The sequence below is a fragment of the Lytechinus variegatus genome, chromosome 8 (assembly GCF_018143015.1).
Source record: "Lytechinus variegatus isolate NC3 chromosome 8, Lvar_3.0, whole genome shotgun sequence".
In the NCBI taxonomy this organism is placed as follows: Eukaryota; Metazoa; Echinodermata; class Echinoidea; order Temnopleuroida; family Toxopneustidae; genus Lytechinus; species Lytechinus variegatus.
In genome coordinates this window covers 8,437,882-8,457,590 of record NC_054747.1, presented here as the reverse complement: position 1 = coordinate 8,457,590, position 19,709 = coordinate 8,437,882, and the positions used below count along the sequence as shown (strand labels likewise).

Below are 19,709 nucleotides of genomic sequence, written 5' to 3'. Positions count from 1 at the left end.
AGGATTAAGTTTTTGGTAATTTCTAATTTATTTTGATACTGTTTTGTTTTATCTTGTAAATCGATTTCTATTTAGATTTGTATTCACCGACTGAGGGCGCATTGATTTTTGTAGTCATGGAAAGAATGTCACCTATCAGTTTAGTTGTTAATTTCCCTAATTTTTGTGATACAAGCCCAATGATATTGAACCAGTCAGTCTCATCAACGTTATAGTCAAGGCTCGGTCTGATTCTTGGGTTTTGTTTGACGTATCACACGCCACATCTACAGTTCAATATCAGCTTGAGTGTATTGAGTGTCATCCTCCTTTAAGTACGTCACTGCAATGGAAGGCAGCACAGATGAAGAAGTCACCTTTAAGGTCAATAGTAAGTCGGAGGATTCTAAGTTGGACAGTGTCAAGATGCACAGTGACTTTATGAACAGATATGACATCAGGCCCGAAGACTCTGTGAGTCAGAGGGGTAGTAGCAGTACCACGTCAGATAGTTGGAGGCTTCGAGCAAGGGCTAGGAGAGCTGCCTTAGAAGCGGAAGTTATGGTCTGCAAGAGCAACAAGAGCTTGAGCTTGAGGAAATCAAGTTAAAACAAAGGAAAGCTGAACTTCTTCTTAAAATGAAATTGAAGGTAGCAGAGGCAGAAGAAGCTCTTTGTAAAGGTACACAATCAGATATCAAGGTCAAAGGAAAGACTGATCCTTTAGAACAGGACAAGACTGAAGAACCTTTTAAGCTTGAACCTTCCAGGGGCAATTCAACAATGCCGGCTAAGACAAAACTGACACCAATTTGTGACAATTCTTCAACCAGTGAAAGTGATAAAGTGATGGGTAAGATGCATTCTGACATTTTCCATCACTTACAGGAAGGACAGAAACAACATCAGCAGCTGTTGGAAGCTATCACCATTTCCACTGCCAACATTATGTCCTTTGATGGTAACACTTTGAATTTTTGTGAATTCATGCGGTCGTTTGACAGCGTCATTGGTAGTTCTTCATTGAACAATAACACCAAGCTACTCAAGTTATATCATCATTGTAGTGTAGTTGCCAAAGACATCATCCATTGATGTCTAATGATGCATCCAGATGATGGATACGTACATGCAAGAACGCTACTGACTGATCGTTTTGGAAATGCCTTCAAGATCTGTGATGCCTGGATCAGAAAGATGACAGAAGGACCAGTCATACAAAATTATTCAAAACAGCTGAGAAATTTCGCTGATCAGCTTAAGACCTGTGTAGAAACCCTGATGGCAATAGGAATGCTCCGAGAGTTAAGCTGTAGGAGTGAATTGGTAAAGATCATTGAACGTTGCCATTCCACCTGAAGAGTCGCTGGGTACGTCATGTTAAATCCATCAGAGATGTTGGAAGACAGCCTACCATCCAAGATGCAGTTGACTTTATCACTGATGCAGCAGATGAGCTCAATGATCCTGTATTTGGTGCACTTCTTACTGGAGGACCAAAAAGTGGAGGTACTGACAAAGTAAGAACCATGTTAGGTAGAGGTCAGGTGAGCGTATTTTCCACTTCAGCCAATCTATCAACTCAGAACTGCATCATGTGTAATGCAAGCCATGATCTTTTTGGCTGCCAGGAGTTCAAAAACATGAATCCTGATGACCGCTTTGATTTTGCCTTCAAGAACAGATTATGTTTCAATTGCCTCTTACATGTTTCAATTGCCTCTTATCTGGCCATATTTCTTCTAGATGCAACATCAACAGAACCTGCTCTGTTAGAGGATGCGATCAAAGACATACAAAGTTTCTCCATACTGGAAGAAGTATGACATCTCCACAGCGCCCTACACTTCTTAGTGCAAGTGACGCGTCTACTCAAACTGACAGCGATGTATCATCCCATGCCAGCTGTGGCGCCATGGGGGCCATCAGGACAGCACTAGGGTGGACGTTAAATGGACCACAAGGAAATGAAAGTAGTCTTCTGAATCACCAAGCTTCATCTAACTTCGTTTCTGCTACAGGAGAATTACCGCTGAGAGTCGAACCTCAACAAAATTATAAGCAAGGTGGAGTTGATCGAGATGATGATTGCCAACTTCCATCTCCCACCCTAACTCAGGATCTGCCAAATAATCCTCAAGTGTCAAGCAGACAAGACTCCATGAAGACTCGACTGGATAAGGATGGCTGTCTACATGTGCATCCTAACTAAAGGGAGGAGATGAAGTTTTTGCTGGAGGAATCATATGCTAAGGATGTTCTTGATGCAGCTCCTGAAAAGGATGAAGGTCTGATAGAGCTTTTCTCCAAGATCCCAGGCATCGTCAGTAGCAGGCCTTCAACAAGAGAATCAACACAGGTCTATGATGATGAAGAGGTGAATTCGAAGCTCTTACTTCTGTTGGACAGGAGGCTACAGCTACTTCCAGAAGTAACAGACCAGATGTCTCGAAGATGACTCAGAGTTAAATGCGACCTTTAGCGGACTTTAAATACTATTCAAGAGAATACTTACCTCATGTGTAAATTCGAAACGTTGAAACCTTTGCATCGCAATCTACAAATTAGTCGCCTTGTGATTGATGCCAATGGAAACTCTTCACTTATTTTGTGACTGCTTGGAAAATTTATCCAGGCTTTCTCGGCAAGAAAGGCGTCAACCGCGGCAAATCCAAACAAAATCTAGCATCATTATTTAAACTATGTCAATATTGAACATTATTCTGGAAATAAATTATTCATTGTGCTAATTTAGAGCGCTAGGTCAGGACCTAATTGATCGCAGATAGAGAAACTTGTAAAGTATATGCAATTTATGATAACTGGATTAACGATTATCTTCGCGAGGATAATATCAATTTTGATAATCCTGTGCATTGATCTTTGAAATTATCACGATATGAGCATAGTGAAGTCATTGATAATCGTCAAATTATGAAATCATATGGATCCTGTTCGCGAAAGCATTACTATATGTCTACGAAAATTTAATATCATAATGTCGACAGTGATTACATCAAGTGTCAAACTGTTATATCATTATCATATCATCACGGGAAGTTTATAGCGTGATTGATAAGCTTGTGAGCTGGATTTAACTGGACCTTAACGCGGTCAGAGTATCAACAGTAGTCTTACCAGTACTGATATTTGATAACTGAAAACTGAACTGAGACAAAATCTAACGTTGAATCATTTACAAGAAATAGACTTGAACTTATAAACTGATTAATAAGGTTGTGTATCAACACATGTGGACTTATCAGCCAGAATATTCATGTTTATTCATGCATTTGTAAAATAAAATGGATGTTGTCATATTTCAAGAAATTTGCTCAGTTGACATTAAATATGTGACAAAGTTTATATGGGTTATGTAAATTTAGAAAATTTATAATTTTCAGTGTGAATTGTAAATTTGATTCAACAGGATTTGAGCTGCAGTCAAAACATGTATACATTTGTATTTGTGTTAGGTCACCATACTAAAGTTGAATGTGGTAGAAGAAGAAATTGCCTTAAAAAAAGGATTGTTATAGAAATTTAGGATTATCTTTACTTTAGGAGAGAATCAATATGTCATGCTTAGCAAAGTTTATGCAGATTAGTTTTATTAAAGGAGAAAAGACAATTGTGAGTTATTATATAATGATACGCTTTTCAAAGGATGGTTTAGAAACTTCAATACTGTCAATTTGATATGATGAATGAAAGAAATGCAAATTCATTATAAAGCAGAACTTCAGAAATGTATTGAATGTTGTTAAGGCGTTCGTAGTTTAGTTGTTAAGGCATTCGTAGAACAGTTTGTCTTTTGTATTGTAAAAAAAATGTCAAGAGTTCAACTCTTCGTGAGAAGTTCAAGTCGGAGTTTACATTTGTATTATGCAAAAAATGAATGTGTTGAGAAACAGCTAGTTTTTCTGATTGCATGTTTCGCATATTATAGTAATTTTCTCATAGTGTCACAGATGTCCCTTTTTCTAAGCCAGAATGAAGACGTCGTTTTGATTAAACATTTTCAGTGTCATTCCCGGTGTATGGAATTATAGTTAGGAATCAGTTTCCTTTTGTGTCAAATGTTTACCAAAATGATGCTTCTTCAGGCAAGGAAAGTTGGAGGCCCTGAAGTTGGTGTTGTTGTCATGGTGACGTTAAGAAGAATGTTGCAGTCATTGCAGTGTACTTATTGCTATTTTGGATTTTGTAATTTTCATCTGTCCTTACGAATGCAAAAGATTGTTTTGGCTAGTTAATGCAGTTTGTTTAAAAATGTTTCTTCATTGTGAAAACATAAAATACTTAAGATAGGTTAAGGCCTAGTTAATCAACTGAAGTTGTGAATTTTGTTTTTTTATGAAAGAATATATCAAAGGTTAAGGTTGTTGAATAAAAAAAAATGATGTTAATATAGGAATTCATGATGAACATAGTGAGTTTTTATGTAATTTTGATTTCGTAAAGGAATGAATAGTTAAATGCTCAGAAAGGCTTCTCATTTAAGGGGGCCGGGATGTCGTGTACAGGATTAAGTTTTTGGTAATTTCTAATTTCTTTTGATACTGTTTTGTTTTATCTTGTAAATCGATTTTTATTTAGATTTGTATTCACCGACTGAGGGCGCATTGATTTTTGTAGTCATGGAAAGAATGCCGCCTATCAGTTTAGTTGTTAATTTCCCTAATTTTTGTGATACAAGCCCAATAATATTGAACCAGTCAGTCTCATCAACGTTATATTCAAGACTCGGTCTAATTCTTGGGTTTTGTTTGACGTATCACACGCCACAATTATACTGCGTAGAGGGGATCACTGCTAAAATAATGCAACACACAGGGGGTTTACAGGTAAACGCATGAAGAGTCAATTGGGAATATTATTTATTATTCAAAGTCAACATGAATATGGGTTATTATAACAAGCGACTAGTTGTCATTATGCATTATTTCAAAATATCAATTTTGATATCAAACACGATGTGCGTTCTTATTTCGTTTCCAATTCATTTCATATATTTAAAAAATAATAATTAAGTAAACAAATGACGTAATTATTTAGATCTAAATTTAGGTTGGTACTACAAAATCTCAAAAAGGCATTAAATAACGATATGTTATAAATGTTTTTTTTTAATAAATATTTTGAATTCACTTGTCTTATCAAGAATATACATAAAAGTCCAGGATAGAAGAGGCATAACCTTATTTTTTTATACATACAATATTTTTTGATGGATTTTTGTCAATTCGAGGGTGCTGATTACGAATCTGAATGATGCCATTCGTGTAACCTTGAGCATTTTCCGCAATTTGGCAAAGTTCAATATGGCCGCCAAAATATGCAAATTACCCATGAATATCCTAAAATTTTCCACACATTGGCTACGAAATGCATGAAGTTGTGTGGCAGGAGTGAAGTACTATCTGAAGAAATATTTTTTTTTCGAAAATATTCATTTTCCTGGTATTCAGAATGGCCGCCATAGGCCCTTGTATACTCTTATGTACAATATGAATAGAGAAAACTGATTTTCGCAAAAATAAGCACTAAACTGCAAAAAAATTGCGATGTATAAACGAAGTAATATATGCAAATCATCATTGCTAAGGAGATATATCATTGATTATGAAATTTATGGGAACATTTCTATAGTTTGATATCTAAAATAGCCGCCACTGGCCCAAACAGTATTCCGTACAATGGCAATGGGGGCGAAAAAATCACAAGAATGATTACTAAAATGCATATTATTAAGATTAAACTAATGGAATACTGACTAAAAACATAATTTTTAACGAAATATATTATCAATATGCCATGTATGTTTCATTTTGATTTTCAAAATGGCTGTCAAAGGCCCTAAAAGTATTATTCACAATCTGAAAGAGGAGCGCACAAATCACAAGAGAGAGCACTGTAATGCATATATATGTGATGAATTAATGGGATACCGTCTAAAAACATATTTTCTAACGAAATGTATCATTCAGGTTTCAAGTTTGTGTTAAATACTGTATTTTGATTTTCAAAATGGCCGCCAAAGACGTTAACCGTATTATGTACAATGCAAAGTGGGAAACCAATATTCACAGGAGTGAGCACCATTAATGCACGTAATAGTGATCTATGAGTAAAATATTGTCTGAAAGCATAATTTTGATTTAGATATATCATTTATTCTGCCAGTTAGGTGATAAATGCCGTTATTGGAAAGTAAAAATGACCGCTATGGTATTATGCACAATGTGAATGGGAACAAATCATTTCAACAGAATTTGGCTTTGCTTGGCCAAATGGTGATGTATGAGTGAAATATTGTCCGAAAACATGATTTATAACAAAATATATCATATCCTATGTAATTTAGGTGATAAATACTGTATTTCAACATTCAAAATGGCTGCCATATGCTGTTTTTGCTAACATTATTTGTTTCCACTCAAATTGTATATTATACGATAAGGGCCCCTGGTGGCCATTTTCAATTTAAAATTGCAGCATTTATCACCTTAATTACACAACATTATGATGTAACTCGTTAGAAACTATGATTTTAGACAATATTTAACCCTTACATAACGATTCATTATTATATGCAATACTTAGAGTCAAGCAAAGCCCAATTCTGTCTAAATTATATGTCCCATGTTACAATGTATACAATACTTTTAGGACCTATGGCAGCCATTTTGGATTTTTAAGTACAGCATTTATTACCTCCACGACCAATATGTGATGTATTTAGTCAGAAGTCACGTTTAAGACAATATTTTTACTCTTATATCGCAGTTATATGTATTTTATGATTCTCACTTTTGAAAATTATATAGTTTCTCCATTCGCATTGAGCATAATAAATATAGGGCCTATGGCGGCCATTTTGAATATGTTGAATGTCAAAATACAGCATCTATCACATAAATGGCATATTAACAATGTTTTTTAGTCAGTATTTCACTCGTTTATCTTAATAATATGCATTTTAGTGCTCACTCTTTTCATTTTTTGGCCCCGGCCATTGCCATTGTACATAATACTCCTTGGGCCAGTGGCGGCTATTTTAAATATCGAAATACAGCAAATTCCCCAAATATGACATAATAAATGATAGGCCTATATCTCATTATTAATGATGATTTGAATATATTACTTCGTTCATACATCGCGATTTTGTGCGGTTTGGTGCTAATTTTTGTGACAATTAGTTTTCCCTATTCATATTGTACATAATAGAGTATACAATGGCCTATGGCGGCCATTTTGAATATCAGGAAAATAAATATTTTGTCAAAAATCAGTTTTCCAGAGAGTATTTCAGTCTTGCCACATGATTTCATGCATTTCATAGCCAATGTATGGACAATATTGCGTGCATTTATGGTGCTCACTCCTGTGAATATTGGTTTCCCACTTAACATTGTACATAATACTGTAAATGTCTATGGTGGCCATTTTGAAAGTCAAAATATAGTATATAACACAAACTTGAAACCTTTATGATATATTTCGTTAGAAAATATGTTTTAAGACGGTAACCCATTAATTTATCACACCTATATGCATCATAGTGCTCTTTCTTATGATTTCTTTGCTCCTTTTTCTCATTTTGCATAATACTTTCATGGCCTTTGGCAGCCATTTTGAATATCAAAATAAAACATTCATCACATACATGGCATATTAGCAATACATTTCGTTACCAATTATATTATGTTTTAGTCAGTGTTCTACTTATTTAATCTTAATAATATGCATTTTAGTGATAATTCTTGTGAATTTTTTGGCCCCCATTGCCATTGTACGCAATACTGTTTGGGCCAATGGCGGCCATTTTAGATATCAAAATACAGAAATGTTCCCACATATGACATAATAAATGATATATCTCGTTAGCAATGATGATTTGCATTTTACTTCATTCATACATCGCGATTTTTTGCAGTTATGTGCTCATTTTTGCGAAAATCAGTTTTCCCTATTCATATTGTACATAATAGAGTATACAAGGGCCTATGGCGGCCATTTTGAATATCAGGAAAATAAATATTTTGTCAAAAATTATTTTTTAAGAGAGTATTTCCTCCTGCTACACAATTTTATGAATTACATAGCCCATGTGTGGACAATTTTAGGATTTTCATTGGTAATTTGCATATTTTGGCGGCCATATTGGATTTTGCCAATTTGCGGAAAATGCTCAAGGTTACACGAGTGGCATCATCCAGATTCGTAATCAGCACCCTCGAATTGATAAGAAACCATCAAAGAAAATATATTGTATATATAAAGCTACAAGGTTTGGTCAAGTTTCTATGGGACGTATCCTGGACTATAACAATGGACAGAAGACAACATTAAAGCCAAAGAAAAGATTGAATAAATAAATAAATAAAGGCGTAAATGTTTCTGATCTGTAATTGGTTTCCATTGCCCCGTAATACAAAGGTTGGCGATAAATCGTCATTTTAAAATAATAGTTCTAATTGGTTCCTCTTCAGTCCACTGAACAAAATGCACATGCAATGATGATCTTGGCCGTTCCAGTTACCGATTAATCGCTAACCTTTGTGTTACGAAGCCCCGATATAACGTATATACGTATGTGGATTTTTTTTCTAGTTGTCAATACAATTGAGATGTAATGTGATTTTAACACTAGATTAGTGATAGTAAACATTTCGTGATCGAATATAACTCCCAAACTCCCGGGGGGGGGGGCACTCAGTATATAATGCATAGTGGGTATGTGCCGCGGAGGGGACCCTATTTTTACACTCAAATTTCCGTTCCCAGGCAAAGCATTTTTGTCTTATTGAGAAAAAGAACAAAAAACCGCTCCAAAGCATAGCATTTTCTTCCTATCGAGGAAAAAGAAGAACTGAATCCGCTCCAAAGCTTCGCATATTTTCCGTTACGCCGTTCCAGCCGTATTGATGTGCTACAATGAGCCGCAATTTTGGTGAAAAGCGCTGTCCGACCATCGTCTCTGCGCTAGCGCACCCGGCGCCCTCGCCGCCGGGCTAGCTGCATGCACGTTCCATAGGGATTAATACGCAGGCGACCCGTTCCAAGGACCCCCGTTTTCGCACACATTTGTCGTTTCGAAGCCCGTTCCGAGGACTCTGCTTTTTACAATAAGCCCGCTCCAAGGCCCCCGTTTTTCGTCTCGCCGGCGGCACATACCTTTTACTTTTTTGGTCGAGTGCCCCCCCCCCCCCGGGCCCAAACTACGGGTTGTTTTTGACGGATCGATAAAAGTGAAAAAAAGTACTACCAATATGGATGATACAATGATAAAATTTTAGATTCATCATCATTCAGTTTCAGGCTATTATAGGTACAAGCAAAGTCTTAAGGTTTCGTAGACAATGTTTCAAGTTGTGTGATAGTCAACAACAGTATCGGCATTTTAGGTTGAAAGACAAATAGATATGTGTGTCATCAGCATTAAGAATGGTAACCTGTGCCGCATTTATGAAATGTTTGCTGATTGGTTGCACATCAACTCCTCAAAAAAGTTTGGAAATCTGAGTTTGGCCATTAATTTTCCCAACTCCCAATTTACACTATGCATAGTTTATATCATTCAAAACTTCATTTAATTATCTTTAGAATGATACCCAAAATATGATCATGGTTCACATGGAGGTGCTTTGCCTTGAAATGTGGGGCAAGGTCAAAATTCAAAAGTTGCAAAATGATACAATATTGAAAATGACTGTTACTTTATTTTCGTGCTGATAAGTGAGCTTCTCAGCCGTTTGTTTTGTTTTCATGCACCTAATAAGAACATTAACATGGAATCAAACACACCTTTGCACAAGCAAACACGTAACAAACAAACATGCATGGGTAATTCAAACCACTATTATAAAGAAAAAAAATTAAAATCCATATTTTATTATTCGAAATATAGACATGAAATGAAATACTCCGAAAATTTGCTTTGCCCAATTAATCATCCGCTCGTCAGCCGCTATGCAGCGCAAGATCCACGAGGGTCTATCTCTTTAATTGTAGAACGCCAAACAGGGTAGCAGCAATTCAAATCTTTTGACGTCTTTCGGTCTGACACGGCCGGGGCTTGAACTCCCGACTTCCCGGTTGTGAGACTGACGCTCTACCAATTGAGCCAACACGCCGGTATCAAATGGCACTCAGTATATAATGCATAGTGGGTATGTGCCGCGGAGGGGACCCCCATGTTTACACTCAAATTTCCGTTCCAAGGCATAGCATTTTTGTCTTATTGACATAAAGAACAAAGAAAGCCGCTCCAAAGCATAGCATTTTCTTCTTATCGAGAAAAAAAAAGAAAGAAATCCGCTCAAAAGCTTCGCATATTTTTCGTTACGCCGTTTCGGTCGTATTGATCTGCTACAATGAGCTGCAATTTTGGTGAAAAGCGGTCGAAGAGCGCTGTCCGACTATCGCCTCTGCGCGAGCGCACCCGGCGGAGGCCGCGCTAGTGCATCATGCTTGCATGCTCGTTCCACAGGGATGCATATCCACTCACACACGCTGGCGATCCGTTCCAAGGACCCCCGTTTTTTACAAACATTTGTAGTTCCGAAGCCCGTTCCGAGGACTCTGCTTTTTACAATAAGCCCGCTCCAAGGCCCCCGTTTTTTTTTTGTCTCGGCCGCTGCACACCCCTACCACTTTTTTTGGTCGAGTGCCCCCCCCCCCCGGGTCATCTCACAGATCTCTATGAATAATGATGGTGTTTAGGAGCACGGTACAAAATAAACCGCTGAGAAACTCACTCATCACCCCGGAAAAAGTACAGTGTCTTTCAAAATTGTGCTATTTTGCAACTTTTGAATTTTAAGTTGCCCCACATTTTAAGGCACTACAGCTGCACGTCAGCACCTCCATGTGAATCATAATCTTATCATGTAGGGTATCATTTTAAAGAGAATTAAATGATCTATTCATTATTATCAATCATAAATTAATATTCACTAAAACCGAGAAGAGACTATCGATCAAAATCAGACTTCTAAACTTTTTTAGGAGTTTAGATGGTCAGGAGAAGTGGGCCTCCTACGGAACCGTGGGTATGCCAAACTTCACAGTAGAAAAACCAGAAATCCTTAGGCCTACATATTGTTATCGTTTAGATAGACATGAAATAAAGCAATTAAGGACGGTCTCCCCCTTGATACCTAATAACTTCAGCCTTTGAATTATGAAAGTGTGATCTGCACTTGATCTACCATTATATCAAACACTGAACCCCCTGGCGGATTTCACCGGGGGGAAAATGGGAAAAGAGAAAAGGGAGGGAGGAAAAAATGTCAAGGGGAATGAAAGGGAAAAAGGGAAGGGAAAGTGAAAAGAAAACGAGGAAAAATATATATTTTTTAGGAAAAGGGAATGAAAGCGGGGTTAGGAACGGAAGATGAACATTTGAGAAAGAACAAATTATTCTGATATAGGCCTATGTCATGCAATAGCATGGTGGGAAATGAATTAAAAGATGACAAAGTGGCACAAAATAGCGGGAAACGAAGGTAATATGGAATTAGTAAAAAGCTAACTTTTAAGCTAAATATAATAACACGACCGGGCTGCCGATGATCGAAAGTATAGAGTGGGAAGAAAGATGGACAGCATACAACATTGTGCTATGAGCTTGCTTAATTAATGCAAATAAGCTACCGGGGCTTTGCACCAGACCCCACGCAGTAGGGACTCTTCATCTATAACCTTCAAATGGCTCTATAACGCCCCTCTCCCTTGTAGGGAGGGGGGTCTTGGTTCCACACACAAGACGAAATAAAAGAAATTATATGATACAACGTATGATGAACTTAATGGAAACAATGAAACGGAAAATTGTATCACATAATTAAAATTCAATTTCAAACGGCAGTTTTTTTGCAGCTCGCTTTGCACGCTGGCGACTTGTTACAAATATTCCCACATTGCTGTTTGCCCCCTCAAAATATTTTGTTCATTACGCATCTGGGTTGAATAGATGTACTGTGTAAAAGCTATATTCTGTATATACCCGCGATGTGATTAAAAATAGCGGCAATCTGCGAGGTTTAAATGGCTTTGATATCAAGACGCCAACCGCGTTGCACTGCCGTATAAGTGTTGGGCACTATGGTTGGGCCATGGCCCCCGAAGTTCTACAACCAGTGCAAAAAAAAGGAGGAAAGAAAATCAAAGGAGAAGTGTAGGATATGATTCTATTTACTGAATACAATGTCCAAAAATATCTCAAAGTTAGATTCTCATGAAAAGGTGATTTTTTTCTCGCTCGCTTCGCTCGCTCGTGACTTATATTAAGCAGCTTTTAAACACATGCTCCATACTTTGCCCCTCGTTTCTTTGGTACTCTTCACGCTACTGCCGCAAAGAATCCTGTTCACAGAGGCGTACAGACCACAAAAAAAGGAATGGAAAGAGAGAAGAGCGAAATATATTATTCTCTGGATATCATGTCAAAATCTATCACAAAATTTGATTTTTGTATAAAAAATGTCCAAATTTTTGCTCGCTTGCTTCGCTCGCAACTTTTTTTTAAAACATAAATTCTGCCCGATACGCAATATTCGGCCCTCTTAAAATCGTCTCCTCAATCGGCCTCATTACACCATTACGCATGTTCATACCATGACATGACCGGGATTTTGTTTTTGCTCTTGCTCCCCCCCCCCCCTCTCCACCACCACCGACCCCTGTTACGCCGCTGCACTGAACTCATATAATAATAAATAATAATAATAGTACATTTCTTAAATACGCATAACACCTACAGGTCTCTATGCGCGAGTGACTAAATCAAACATTCTGAAAAAGGTGGGTTTTTAATTGAACTTTGAATTTCTCAAGCTGGGTAATATTTCTTAATGTCGATGGAAGAGAATTCCATTGTGCTGGTGCAGCTTTCTGGAAAGCCCGATCCCCATATGATTTGGTCTTGACAGTAATTTCAGAGAGATTTTGTGAGCCAGAACGGAGATTACGCTTAGGTTTATGAATCTGGACAAGTTCTTGAAGATAAGCAGGGGCAATACCATGAATACATTTGAATGTTAATATGAGAAGTTTATATTTGATCCTTGATCGAATGGGTAGCCAATGAAGGTCAGATAAGATAGGGGAGATGTGTTCAAATTTTCCTTTTCGAGTTGTAAGTCTTGCAGCAGAATTTTGGATATGTTGTACTTTATCGAGAAGCGATTCCGGTATTCCGAATAGTAAACTATTATTATTATCTAAGTGACTTAAGATGAAGGCATGTACTAATTTTTCTGTTGTTTTCCTATCAAGATATTTTTTCATTTTCCCAATTTTGTGTAACCCAATTGCAGCAGCCCTACAAATATTGTTAACATGGGACTTCATTCCTAATTCATTCTCGACAATTACCCCTAGATCCCGTGCCTTGGAGACTGGCTGAATAATAGAACCAGCAACATTTAGAGTTGAGATATTATCTGAGTTTCTGTGACGCGATGTTTTGTACAAGATTTCAGTTTTCTCAGAATTCAACTTCAAACCATTCATAATTGACCATTTCATAATTTCATCTAAACAGGAATCTATTCTAGGGATAATTGAACTATGGTCCTTATCTGAGAGCATCATATATAACTGGGTATCATCTGCATATACAATTCTGCTCATACCTTGTTCCTCAATAATGGATTCTAGAGAAGCAGTATACATTATATAACACAGCGGTCCCATTACAGAACCCTGAGGTACGCACTCTGACAACGAATTTGGTGCAGATGACACACAATCAATTACTACACTCTGAGAACGATTTCTAATATATGAGTTGAACCAGTTCAATGCTAGACCTGAAAAACCATATCCGGAGGACAGACAAGATAGCAAAACATCATGATTAATACAGTCAAAAGCAGAAGAGTAATCAAGCAACACAAGAAGTGCTTCCTTTCCCTTATCAGCCGTTAGCAGGAGGTCGTTGTATATACGAAGCATAGCTGTTTCAACACTATGGTCCTTTCTATTAGCTGATTGTGTTTTGCCATACAGATCATTGGATGAGAGATAAGCATGAACCTGCTTAGCACATGCCCGCTCAATTATCTTACCAATGAACTTCAGTTTAGCTATCGGCCTGTAGTTTTTCAGCACCTCAGGATCTAGTCCAGGTTTTTTTCAAAAGAGGATTGACATTTGCCCCTTCAAGCGAATCTGGAAAGTGACCATTTCTCAATGACAGGTTGATGATTCGAGCAATCACAGGAGACAATTCATCCACACATTTCTTGACAAGCCATGTCGGTAGAGGATCCAGCTCACAGGAGGTAGATGGGGAATCTATAATCAATTTCTTCACTGCTTCAACAGTAACACAGTCAAACTGTAACATACAATGATGCTCTCCTGGTGGCACATCAGTGGCTGGTTTAGGTGAACTTACAGGTGCTGACGCAAAAGAAGACGTGTCCCGGATCGTATCCAACTCACACTTGATGTTGTCAATTTTGTCAGAGAAGAACTGTGAGAAATGTTCTGCAAGTTGGCGCCTGTTCATACCCTCGTTTGAAGGAAGGGTTTTGCTTGAAGATGGTGAGGATAATCTACAAACTTTCTGGAACAGTTGACGTGCACTACAGCCTTCAAAAGAAAGTCTGTAATATTCTTTCTTTGCCTGTTCAAGCATGTTCTTATAAAGAATACGTTGCTTTCTGAAGATTTGTCGATATACCTCAAGTTTAGATGAATTCCACAAGCGTTCCCATCTACGCAGATCCTGTTTGGCTTTACGGAGGGAATTATTATACCACGGTGAAACTCCTGGTATCGTCTCAGGTGCATGGACATCCATAAGATCTGCTAGAACATTTTCATACTGATCGATGAGAACATTGAGATCAGAAGATGGAGTGACGCAGAGTGTTGACGAACGAATATCATATCGAAAGGCATCAATGTCCATGTCTCGAAATTTCCGAAATTTGACCTTCACCTTGTGTTGCTCTGGTTTACTCAAGTTCAACCAACATTCAACAACGGCATGGTCTGATGGCAAAGGATTTGATGTCTTAACTTCATTGACGAAGTTAACCAAAGCTCGTGTCAAGATAAGATCCAAAGTGTGTCCGGCCTCGTGCGTAGGACCTGCCACCAATTGACTGAAGCTAGCCGAGGAAATGATATCATTAAATACCACAGCATTTTGATTGAAAGCATCGTCCACATGAAAGTTAAAGTCTCCGCACAGCATGACAAAACCGGGATGTAAAGCAATGTCTTCCAGGAGAAGTAAAAATTCATTGTAGAATAGAGGAACAGTCAAGCGCTTATCTGAAGTCATTTGTGGCCTGTAGACTACTACAGAACGGACAGGTAAGCAGTTACTGGAACTAATAATCATGTCCATGTATTCAAATGACTCAAATACTTTGGTTTCGTACAATCGAACATCAAATGACTTCCGAAGGCAGATGCATATTCCCCCTCCTCTCCTGTTCAGTCGTGGCACATGGTGCAGCTGATAGTCTGGAAGTGTACTTTGTAAATCTGCCAAAATGTGATGACTTCGATAATCCGCTGTCAGCCAGTTCTCTGTTATAGCAAAGATGTCAATGCTTCTCTCAATTATTAGATCACAGTGCACATGAGTTTTCTCATTAAGCTAACGGGCATTCCATAAGGCAAAAGTACACTTATCATTGCCTAGTGAAGATCCAAACGATGATAACAATGAAGGCTCAGGCCGAAGGTCTGATATCAATGACGTTGAAGGCAAAGACGACTCCGATGATAGTGAAGAAGGCTCCAGCTCAAGAGAGAGGCTTTCAGAAGTGGTATAAACTGTTGAGCTATTACTAGCAAGGTTTTGGTCCCCAAGCTTTTTGAAATTCTGATCAACTGCTCTCGGAATGACAATATTGCGCCTCCGATTCCTTCCACCCTTGTGGCCACGTCTAGTTTTAGCTTTTTTATGAATCTTAAGATCTCTGATTCTTTCCCTCACACATGGTTCCAGATGGTACGCAACATGATGACGTAGGTTGCAAAGCTGTGCACTCGTGTATGCTCTTTGAACAGGCAAGGTGGGATCTAGACTGGTTGACGTAAATGAATTTTCAACACCAGTTGGTCCTGGGTTCATGTGAACAACTCCACACTGTGCAAGTTGAAGTTGAAGTTGGAATGCACATACAGCATTGCTGTAGTAGGCTATTCTCCTTCCACAGAAGCCCTTGTGTTGGTGTTCTTTATTCTTCAGGTCACGACTGTAAGAGTGAAGTTGATGTCCATTGTAAGAAGATCCAGCAATGAATTGAAATGAAATCACCAGGACAATAAGTTGATAGCCTTCATTGTGAAGGTAACTCCAACCAAAAGAGGAATTAACTTCAATTTCTTAGTTGAATGACCAGTTACTGGTTCTGTACTGCAATAATGGCTGCTTGCTACCTTGCTAAGAGAAGCAATGTCCAAACATTTCAACCCAAAAGAACAGCTACATCTTGTGAAGAACAGCAATAAAATGGTCTAGCCAAGCCCAGACCACTCAATGAAGGTCCTAGTACAGTTTGAACACTAAAACACAATCAAAATAAACAGTTAAACGGGAAAGAGTGCAGAGGAGGAAAGAGCCGCTGTTACGCGCTCAGTCTCATTCTTATTACTCTTATTAATAGATAGTAGTAAAAACCGAGTCGAAATGTTGCCATTATCCATTTCTCGAAATATACATGTTGGTCATGGTGGACGTGGTGACGGTACGTGTCCTGGAACATGTCCTGGATATACAGTGCCGGCCGCGGGAAACGTCACGCCCGAGCACGCAAACAGCCTAGGGGGCTTTCGCGTCTAACCGAGGGTATTCAAGGGGAGCAGTCTAGGGCGTTTAGACGGGCCCGCGGTTTCCCGCGTGCTATATAATATTGGCCGTGCCCGCACTTACCCTCGGAAATCCGAGGGTACGTACATTGCACTATGTTTACATGTACATGTACTTCGATTATCTTGTGATAGACCATTATGTTTTTAAACTAGCGTGATCGGGATCTATTGTAGGTTGAATTTTTGATTTAAGATGTTATTTGTTTTCTTTTCTTTTATTCTTTAATTTCTGTTTCCCTTTTAATTCTTTTCCCTTATTATTTCTTTCCCTTCTTTCCTTCCCTGTTTCCTTTCCGTTTTTCTTCTGTCTTTGTTTCTTTCAAATAATGAAGGAATTATTTTTCTTTCTTTTCACCTCGGCTGGAACGTCGAAGCTATTATCGCAATGAATCTAAACTTTTTGACAAATAGATACATGCATATACTCTCGGACGAAGGCCTTCTCCGAGTCTTGACATTTTTTCAGTGCTCATTTATCATTTCTTTTCGCTGGAATAGTCACAATGATCGTTGATTACGATACAACGTTACGACGTGTTTATGACATCGGTCATGCGCGAGGTCGACTCATGATATTTCACCGCCTCCTTTTTGTGCCACGATCTTTCTTTGATTTCTTTAAAGGGGGTTGTCGATTACGATCCGACGTTGGTGTGTTCTTTCGACATCACATCATGCACGGAAGGCAAGAGCCCCACTTATTGTCATTTTATCTCATTTCGGTATTGATATTTTATAAACCTTTATCATAATAAGCGGGGTATATAGGGGGCCGGGGGGAGCAAAAAAAACCCCTCTCATATCGGGGAAAATTGTTCTTTCTCACATCATAAAAAGTAGACGCGCAAAAAGCGAACCCCAGCAAAACTGGTTGTGCTCATCGATTTTTTTTATTTGGTTCTTTTGTAATTGTGCAGTCTGGGAGAGTCTTGCTCCCCGTCCACGCCGACCCCTCTCCTTTGATCACATCCGCTTCCCAATTTATGACAGGATGTTCTTAGAAATGGGGGGGGGGTATTAATTATCTGATGCGTCAACAACAATGAATAAGGATATTCTTTTCAATTCGGTTCAAATCGGGTCTTTAAAACCCCCACCCTGTAAAAAGTATAAATTTACCCCAATGTTGCAGATTTAACAAGTTTGTCTTTTTGCTAAAACATCTGATTACATTATCTGCTCTCGATTGCGGTGTTAGTTACATCGGTAGATATTCGGATTGGGAAGATAATAATAATTAACATAATCAAAGTAAAGATTACTTGTCCAACGCATTTATTACGCGCAATTTTATAAAAAGTTATAGATGGGTTTAAAACGAATATTAATATCCTTGATACACTTATATGATGATCGTCGAAGTAAAGATTAACCTATCATTTTTACGAACTGCAGTTTTATATTGATAGATTAGTTGGATATCATTTATGGTCTAGACATTGTTTCAATTATTTCATTTCAGTAAAACAATATTTTCCTTCGAATATATTTTGTTATATGAATTGGAAATGATAAAACGAAATCACAAAACCAAACCACAGCTTGGTACAATACATAATTCAGTGTTATATGGAAGATAAAAATAATAATACATGAGATTTGTAAATCGCACTTTCCATCTTGATTAGATGCTCAATGTGCTCCAGAGCAGAACAACAAAACTATTTGCATATATGTAACTATGAAAAACTTTCCTAACGCATTTAGCTTAAATGCTTAAACCCAAGCAAAAGTATGTTTTTGAAAGCTACTATGACGTGTTGTATGGAATGGGTACTTAGCGAGTTAATTATCACTTGCCGACAAAGCAAGAATGGAGCTATACAAACCCTTCTTTTCTTTTATTAAGAATTTTAGCGGGTGCTCACGCAAACGCTAACTATCAAACCTAACTTCTTTTCGGGGAACAAAGGAGTTAGTCGAGCCAAGTTGAAGAATAAAAGCCCGTCCGGGTTCACCTCTATACAATATAGTCGAAAATCCCTTTAATCATCACGCTCGATATCCCCCGCTATATTTTCTCTTTCTCTCCCTTTCCCCTCCTTTTACCCCCCCCCCCATTTATTCACTCTTTTCCTTCTTGCTCCCCTTCATATTTTTCTCTTTTCCCTCCTTCTGCTGTCCCTGTATATATTTTTTCCCTTTCCTTCTTTTTTCCCTTTCCTTTATCCCTTCTGTTCCCTCCCCCCCTTCCTTTTCTGTGCCCCCTTTCACTCCTTGATTTGTTTCTCCCCTTTATTTTCTACTGCTTTCCCTTCCCCTTCTTTTGTAATACCCCCTCCGTTATATTGCGAAACAACAGTTTCTTGTATTCTATAGAAATGTATAAGTAGCTTAATTTAACATAGCATTATATGTTGGGAAGAGAGAATGAGTAGTTTTATAACTAAACGGTAAATGAAAATAAATTTGATGATGAGAGGTGCATATGAAAATGATGTCCACAGATAAACATCGGGAAAAGATGAGAGCTAGTGGTTGAGATAGATAAAGGTAAATCAGGAAGGGGATAAAAAATTATGAAAATTAGAGAGGGGTTCCAGTATTTTGATAAGAATAGTCGTATCCTTTTCTTTCCCTTTCCTTGTTTCTTTTCTTAGTCCCTTTCCCTCTCTCTTTCTGGCCTTCAGTAACTTTTATCCCCTCTATTTCATCTTTCTCAATTTTCCCTTTCTTTTTATTCTCTTTATTCCTTCTCTTTATCCTTCTTTCTTTTATTTGCCTTCCACCTTCCCTCTTTTCTTTCTATCTCACCTTCGCTTTTTTTCATCACCTGTTTTCTTTCTCTCTAGGTTCTTCTTGTTTTAATTTCCCCCTTCCTTATCCCTTCTCCATTTTACCTTTTCCCTCTTTCTCTTCTTCACCCCCCCCCCCCCTCTA

General features: G+C 38.0%; 1 protein-coding gene across 1 annotated transcript; it reads right to left on the bottom strand.

Annotated features, from left to right (window-relative positions):
• Positions 1–14,103: 14,103 nt before the first annotated feature.
• Positions 14,104–15,288, bottom strand: LOC121420622. Its single transcript, XM_041615284.1, has one exon. The coding sequence runs from the start codon at positions 15,286–15,288 to the stop codon at positions 14,104–14,106; it is 1,185 nt and encodes a 394-aa protein (XP_041471218.1).
• Positions 15,289–19,709: the final 4,421 nt, after the last annotated feature.